General features: G+C 37.3%; 1 protein-coding gene across 1 annotated transcript; it reads left to right on the top strand.

Moving 5' to 3' along the window:
• The first annotated feature begins 3,155 nt into the window (after nt 1–3,155).
• Nucleotides 3,156–4,489, top strand: LOC110037078. The gene has a single exon (XM_020741657.1). It carries the CDS (start codon nt 3,317–3,319, stop codon nt 3,839–3,841), a length of 525 nt encoding a protein of 174 aa, XP_020597316.1. The 5' UTR covers nt 3,156–3,316; the 3' UTR covers nt 3,842–4,489.
• Nucleotides 4,490–8,881: the final 4,392 nt, after the last annotated feature.

The following is an 8,881-nucleotide window of genomic DNA, read 5'->3' as shown; positions in this document are numbered from 1 at the left end:
AAACGAGCTCAAGTTCACTCGATTCTAACATTATTAAGACACTGAAATATCCATCAAATATCATCTTATCAAAGAAAGTTCTTCAGACCATCCAATCGAAGCGGTTCGTATTCCTTCATTAACTGCACCTAGAACTTTATAAATAGAGCATCTCCTCTCTCATTAGGAAGGAGGAAAGAAGAGAGCTTGAGACCCGAGGAAGAGCTTGAAGCTTTGAGAAGAAACTGGAGTATAACATCACTCCTGCTGCCGTTGATTACCGCTGACTGCAGTCGATCACTGCTGACCGCCGCCGACCTCCACAATCCAATGTCAACCACCACCTGCCGGTCGCCGTCAATCACTATCGATCACCGCTCATTCCTTGCTACAAGTTTATCAACACATCAAGTTGTAAGTCGGGAGACTTTGTAGCTATTTCCTGACTGTTTGAGACAAGGAGATGTACTTGTATTTTTCAGTTTATCGTGAATCTCTTAAAATGGGTCAGACTCCGTGATTTTTTTTTCTTCACTATTTTTCCACGTAAAAACTTATGGTGTCTTCATTGGTTATTTTCTTTGTTATCAGTGTGTGTTGAATTTTTGTATCGCGCTAAGATGATAATACATTACTCAGCTGCCGCGAATTTTCGTGCACGCATCACTCTTAAAGGCCGACATCTAACATTTTTAATTTATAAATAAATTGTGAATAAAATTTACGTATTTTCTTCCAAGAAAAAAAATCAAATTTATATTATTTATTTTGATGACGCTCAAATTAATAGTTACAATATGTAACCTAAGGTCAAAAAAAACTTAGATAAAAGAATCGTCAAAACTTAAAAAATAAAAAGACGGCTAGAATTGAGGCAGGTAAATAATTGCACATCAGCAATGACAGTATAGCTCTGGTAGAGGCCTCTTCAATTATCTTAAAATAAAATAAAAGGAATATAAATAAATCTAAAAATAACTTTCCCTCATATAAAGATACTCATTGACATTTTTTAAATATATCTAATTACCTATCAATTTTATTGGAGCTAAATGCTTAAGATAAAATTATATATATATATATATATATATATATATATATATATTTTTTAAACGAAACAAACCCATAAAACTATATTGTGTTTGGACGGTTTGTCGTTTAAATAAGAAAGTGTTTACACAGTCCTTGATATTTTTCAATTTAGACACAAAGACATTAAAGTAAGATAAAATTGGGGATGGTGACTAAATGCTCAACAATTGGGAGGCACAATGAGAGCAACTTAGTGGCAACCCCATGCATGCCTTATAATAATAAATGAGGATTTTAGTTCACAAAAATCACTAAAACCTAGGCGATGGAGATAAAAGCATTGAAACTAAGATTAGAAGAGGCTCAACTCATTCTTATTCATACCCTAATAACTTTTATAGAGGCTATTAGATTTTTATATTGGGTATCTGGGACATGATCAGGCTATAGGAGTTGGTGGAGTTGTTGTTGTAATGTTATTGTTCTTAAAAGAAAGACAAGAGAGTGGGGGTGATGATTATAATTGGACTTTGTATTCGTGATGAGTTTGAGAGGTTTTGGAGATGGTGTTGGGGTCTACAATAGTCAACATAGATGAGATGTGATTTGGATGCCATGACTTAAAATATTACACCTTCGGTGAAGATGATGGAGTGAGAAGAGCTAAGAAAGGTTGAGAATTGATATTTGTACACACAAAAAAATTGTGTGTGAATCTTGAAGATATCCAATGGCCGCAAGGGAAGGGACTTCGCAAGTAGGGACACACAAGGAGAAATCCAAGGGTCCACCTTTTGACCCCTCGACGCACGTGACTGCACCAAAGGATTCACCTTTCAATCATCGAGCTCTTACCATCCGGGTGAGAGCCAAACCTCATATTAAGAGATAATTAGCGGCCCGTACGAAATATATCCAAACTAGATTCTCGCACGATTGGATCAAAGGGATTCCAAATTTGGATTAGATGGACAAATAAAAACTGCCCAAACCTGAAATGCAGTCAATAATTATTGGCTGACCCCTACAACAACAATCGTCTGGACTAGGCTCCTAGTTTAACAAATGTATACTATCTAAAGTATCCCCTACTGAACCTACTTTACTATGGGTACAGTTGTAATCCATGATACCCTTAGCTATAAATAGGGAGCTCATTTCATGAAGAAGAGTCACTATTGTGCTCTCTCTATTTTTTTTTCTTCTTTTATGCTTTATTATTTTGGTGTATCTCTCAGCGATTTCGGATTCAAAAAAGTAATAAATTATCTTGATTTATTTTATTTTTCTTAATTGTACTACAAACACTGAAAACAATGAAGATAAATGAAGATGATTAAGCACCTAATGGTAGTGGGATTAATGATAATATGATTAGCTTTGTGAGGATGAGAGCTCAATAGTCGAAGAAACAAAATCATGATATTGTGCGAGGGGACAATGCTGGCATATGAACACCCAATGATTTTTATTGGTGCAAATTTTTCAAAACATGGACAACTATTTCTAATAATTTGTATTGTATATGCAAAATAGTTACATGTTTCATTTAAAAAAAAACTATAAAAATTAAATATATTCTTAGAACTTTAAATGTCATATATTACTATTTTATAGGTTGCCTTCGTCCTAGTAAACGACCTTTTATCTATTTTTACATAAATAACAATAAGCTAAGATATGGCAAGTGGGCAATAGAGACAGTTAGTTTAATTCAAAATTCATAAGCCCAACAACAGATAATAAATTAATAATTTGTACGATCGGAATAACGATCATTATTTGGGAAGCATTATGAAATATTCAATGAGAAGAATACACGTGGGCCTATAAGAGGGAGCAAAGCACTATAATCAGCAAAAAAAAAAAAAAAAACATTGCATTCTTATATAAATAAATGAGTTTTGGTTTAATATTCATTGAAAATATATTATAAAATCTTTATTTCAAACACTAATTTTAATAAATTCAATAATTTCTAAGCATATCTAGATATATCTGAAACAATTTTTTCTTTCTACATTAATAAATTACCGTAAAAAAAAAGCCAAACAAGTGAAAGTAAAATAGCAAAAAGCCTGGCCTTTGCTGCATAAAATAGAGATATATATGAGCCGAAACAGCTATCCCCACCAACTGCTTAAACGCACACGCCATCCTCCCCGTGCAAACCGCTAATTTCCTTTTTTTCTCCACCACCTTTCTCGCCCCCTATAAATTCAGATCCTTTCTTCTCCGTCTTATTCCCAAACCCTCCCTTTCTCAACCAATTCCAAAAGTTCCGTCTTTTCACATCTCACCGGCGATGAGCAAAACCCAGTCCAGCGCCGCCGGCAACCTTCTAAGCCGGTGCTTTCGAGCCCCTTACCGCGCCCTCTGCCGCGTGCGCGACCTGTACATCCGGAGCATGACCGGCTGCGCCGGTCGCATGCATTACGGCGACGCCATGGTACCGATTAGCTATCCCTCCACCTCCGGGGTAAGCATGTCTCGAAGCGGCACTCTCAAAAGTCAACCGTATTCGTCCCACGATGAAGACCTTATTGAGCTCATTCGCGCCGCCTCGCAGAGTCGTGCTCGCGCGGACGCCGCCGCTGAGGGGTCTGTCCGGCGAAGCCAGAGCGTCGCAGCCGTGAGAATCGATGAGGACGCGCCGTACGAGTTCGCCGGCGATGTTAGAGTTGGTGGAAGTTTGATTTTTCCACGGAGCCGAAGTCACGCCGTCGTCGGCGGGAGGACGGCGGCGAGTGCGGTTGGTTGGAAGTTTAAGGCTCCGTTTGAGGAAGCTTTGCCATTCAAAAGACCCGTTGACTCCACAGGAGCTTTCTGAAACGTCTCTTTCTCCGGCGATGAGTTTGAGTGCGATGGAACGGAAGGGGATGCCTTCTCAACGGGAGCCTAATTAGGGAGTCATTCGCTTCTCTGTTCCGAATGAAGCTTTAAGATTGGAATTTGGGAGATCTGATGGTCACCATCAGCTCTTTGCAAGATTTTTTTTCTCTTTTTTTTTTTGGGACTGAAATTTAGGGATTTAGCTGTAAAAAGATTTTTGTGTTCTTTTATGATTTTTAATTTCAAAATTCAAATTTGGAACTTTTATTAGGTGTATATAAAAAATATTACGATGATCGTATGTGCGGATTGGGGTATACACGGGGGTGTACATTATGGGTCCGTTTGGGGCAGCTTGTGCGTTTCAGGATAAACAATAAGTTGTTTATCCTGAAACGCGGCCCGCAGGCCGGCTACAGGGGTCGACCAGCGACCTGTGTTTAGTGTAAGAACTCAAACGCAGTTTCAGATAAGCTGGTGAAACGCGCGAATCAAACGGTACGACACCGCCGCCCGCACTTATAAGCTGCCCCAAATGGACCCTATGTGTGCAACTTGATTCACGTGTGCAGACAAGTGTATGTAATATTTTCTTAATAATTAAAATCTGAGTCGCAGCTGCAATTGTTTAATTTCAATTTTTTTTATAAATAAGACATTTATATTTATAGCAAGCGAATTTTAGTTATTGACATGATTAACCTCTCTATTTCTTTAAATTCCCATTCAAATATTAAAATACGCATAAATATTCAACTCATATTTTTAAAAATTTTTAAAAACTTATAATGATTTGGTCTTGACCCAAGCAATACATTATTCTGATAGCTTACAAAAAATTATATTTGGTGCGCAATTGCATGTAATTCCCCTAAAACCATATCAAATTAAATTTTAATTATGACAAATTTCAGTACAAAACTACTTTACCCTCATTTTAAATTATGTTTCCAAAACTTTACTATGAAAGTTGTTAATTAAATTTTTGTAATTTGATTAATATAAGGACGATAAAATTATTAAATTTTGAGTTGAGAAATTACGAATCATTGCTACATTTCAGAGCTTTTCCTGAGTCATTTTTATTTTTTAATATATCGGAGGACATTTTTCAATGCGGTCATAAATTTAAAATTATACTGACCAAGAAAATGTCAAAAATATGGGCGTGCCAGAGAGATAATCACATGAAGACCACCTGAAATATAAACATTTACAAATTAATAACCTAGATGATTTTTTAGAATTAACGGATAGATCTAATTACTTATTCCATGATCAAACTAATTGGAATTTGATAAAAAATGATAAAATAGGTTGGAGTTTTATCATGCATTTTGATATTTAAGTGAGAATTTAATAAATGAATAATAGAGGATGATTGGTTTGTAAATAGTAAATTTCGAATGGTCTCTATGGAACTCCCCCTCTTTAGACAGTTATAATAAAAAATAAGTGAGTTGAATATTTTCTCCTCCTTTCATTAGCGACGAGTACTTCTCTTCTCAATCAACCGTCGGACGTCAATCACTCGGTTTGGGTCGATTGGCCGCCTCGGGCCAATCACCCATTCTTTGGGTCCGATCAATCATCCCGGAGTTATCAACCAGCATCTTCGGTTCGATCGACCGCCATGGCCCGGTCAACCAATCACTTGCATGCTTTTTGCATCATATCACATGTTTATTTGCATGTATATGAAATTCTTATTTTGACTTGATGTCAACAATATGTCATTGCATGTAAAATTGTTTATTGCTCTGTATGATTTGCATGTGACACGTTTATATGTCTCAGTAACATCCATGTTTGGGGTGTCTCTTTGAGCACCCCCACTTGTGCTGTCTCTTTGAGCACCCACATTTGTAAGTGTTTCTCCCAAATACGACATTGTATGCTCGAGGATGGACAACTGCACATTTTTGAGGAGTTGACTCACTCTTGGGCCATCTATCTCACTCCCTACAACGCCGCCCAAAGCGTCGTAGATATTTCACATAGTGTTTAGTATGAGTCACGCTTTCTAGTCATTGAACTCGTGCGAGGCATAATGCATATACACCTAAGTGTGTGATTCCCATTGCTCAGGATCACATCACTTAATCTGTTAGGCATGAAGTGTTCTTGTATGCTTGCCAGTTGTATGTCATATGCTTGATATTTTTCTATATCAAATGCTTGACATCTCTGTATGTCATGTGATTGACTATTATTGTATGTTTGTTGCATATCTTACATGTTTGTATGTGTGCTCGGTGAGTATTTATTGGGTAAGGTGTAAATTCTTTTCATAGATATCTTTTTTACTCAATGTAAACTCACCTGTAGATGATGTTTGATGGTCGCATGGCGCCCATGGTCCCGGGCAGACGTAATTCCTTTGCACAGGATTCCTGTTTGACCGGTACATCTTGTTCGTGTATGTCTTGTTGCATGTAACATCCTTGCATCCATTTACATGAAGTGTATTTCGCCCTTTTGGACGCCCGTGGTGATCGTTTCGTACTTTGACCGAACCATCACAATGTGAGCTTCTTGCATGATTGTATGATTGCTCATACACCATGATGGTTTGTCCTACTCATTAAGAGAGTGACCCGTTTGTTGATCATGATACTCAAACGAGCATTGCCCTTGATGATACCTCAACAAGCAACCCAAGTTTTTGTATCACAAGCAACAAATAATATTACTGTGCTAAAGATCCAATGACTCTAAAGCATGCAGTTTGATTGCACTGGATCTGTCATTAGTGGTTTCAAATATAAAAATAAATATTTTTGCTAGTATAATTATTATCCACCTATTTTAAAATTACATAAATGTTAGGTCATATGTGAGACCACCTCCTTTAAAATGTCACATATTTCTTGTGACGTACTTTAGATCCTTTGGAGCTTTAAGATGGGGTCGGTGCGCCGACATAGTCAAAGTCATACAATAGTCAGATACTTTATCTTGTGCACTTAGATGCTGGTTAGGACACTTTTCGTTAGATAGCGTGTCAGGCTAGAATTTAGGAAGCTAGGTAGTCTTTTCGACGCCTCTGACCATTGTTCTTTGTTGATGTGTTTATGCTAGCCATGCATCATTTTTTTTTTCTTTTTGGTGTTCTTGCATGCTTGATATGCATGGTAGCATATTATGACGTTCTTTTGCAGGGAGTCGTGCATATATATATGCACCCACACATGTATCATTATGGGGGAGCATGTAATAATTTACATGCTAACTTTTGCTTGCAGGTGTTGCTTAGCTCCTTCACTAGACATGACTCATTATACGTTACATGCTTGTTGGCTTTTCCGCTAACGTTATTTCATGCAGGTCGAGTCTTTTCTTTTATTTACACATGTACTTTTTAGAGTCCTTAGGGGAGTCATGTAGCAAAAATAAGATAAGGGTATGGGTTCCGAGACATTTGACACAGAAACCACATGCAAGGGACTAGAGTAGCAGTTCCTGTCCCGTATCTTAATTTTGCATTTGATATTAGAGTATCAAATTAAAACTTCGTGTGTATATGCGGAGTCCAACTTTTCTTTTCATTTTCAAGGATATGTTGCCGACCCAGGGTCACTTACTTTTCATATTATTGTATTTGGCTTGTTTTTCTGCATTATTGCATGCTTGAAATGAATTTTATTATTTATTTCTGTGGTTTATCTGGGAATCACGAATGCAATATAGACTCTTTAGGATTTAAAATTCTACATTTGCTAAACAATCCTAATAAAATATTCAATATAATGAAAATTTTAGGATTAAAATGTTTAGAACTTAAAAATTTGCACTTTTACTTTTCTGCATGGCATTTGAGACGGATTTTAAATGGGATGCATGCATGAATATATCTTAAATCATATAATAGTGCATCTACGCTTAGTATTATGTTAGATAACTGCATTCATATTTATATGTCCTAAGGAGAAGCCCCGAGTTTCTTCAACCCGATTGACCCAACATAGATTTCTACTTAGGTGGTTGTCTCGTGCGCTTAGATCGTTAGAAGGCTCTCCAACCCAGTCGAGGTGTAAATCCTTTTGTGGAGAGTGTCTACAGCTTTGTAGTTGAACCTCTTTTTTTATTTTTTTCTTGAGGTATTCTTGCCACTTCGACAGATGTAAGTCCCACCTCTTGAAGCTCCTCCTTGTAGATCATTGGACTAGAGTTTCATTCTTTTGACCTTAAGGCTACTGAGGTTCCCGAGGACGACATAATTCATCGATTGTTGACTAGGGATCTTTGGACATGTTGGATCGATTACCTTCACAACCACGTATAATTAGGGTCCTAGTAGCTTGGGAAGACGGGTTTGTGGTACCTCGACTTGATAACCTCAACCTTATATGCTCATTCTACCCTTCTTGTTGTTGAGGCACCTTGAACCTTGCACTCCTTTCACTTTGTCGATATCATTTTGATAACTCGATTATCGATGAGCTGCCGCCCGTTCAGGATACGGTGATTCACCCTTTGCCCTTATCGTCTGATGAGCTCTGACGTATAAGGATATCCCTGTTGAGATGATTTTTGTTATTTCGTAGGTTCAGATGTTGACGGGCCGCTACTTATTTGGGATGTGAGAGACTCACTTTTCGTCTGGTGGCTTAGCGAGAACTTGGAAGCATTGCGGCGGTCCCATATGAGCTAACCATCATTTGATGACCTATTGTATACTCCTTTTATTGAGAGTATTCTTGAGTATTCCATAGGATGTAATTAACCAGAGGGATACGTTCCTCTGGGAGACTCTTGATCCCAGAATAAAAATGTTCTTTTTGGTTCTTTGATTACAGGTGGCTTATGTAAGGATTCTCTTTTGAATGTTGTGTTTCGAGGCACTTCGGTCTGATATTGTTCAGACATATACTCTCGACACATCACACGAGTATTACCCATATTTAAGCCGTCCACTTTATTCTCTTATTTGTTTAGTTGTCCTACATCATTCACTTCAATTTTTCTCCTCTTCAAATCATTAATATCATCCAAGACGAAAATTTGATCGAATAAAAAAATTATAAGACGACATATA

Source organism: Phalaenopsis equestris, unplaced genomic scaffold (assembly GCF_001263595.1).
Source record: "Phalaenopsis equestris unplaced genomic scaffold, ASM126359v1 Scaffold000002, whole genome shotgun sequence".
Taxonomy (NCBI): Eukaryota; Viridiplantae; Streptophyta; class Magnoliopsida; order Asparagales; family Orchidaceae; genus Phalaenopsis; species Phalaenopsis equestris.
The sequence above is the reverse complement of the archived record's forward strand: the minus strand, read 5'-3'. Positions and strand labels throughout refer to the sequence as shown.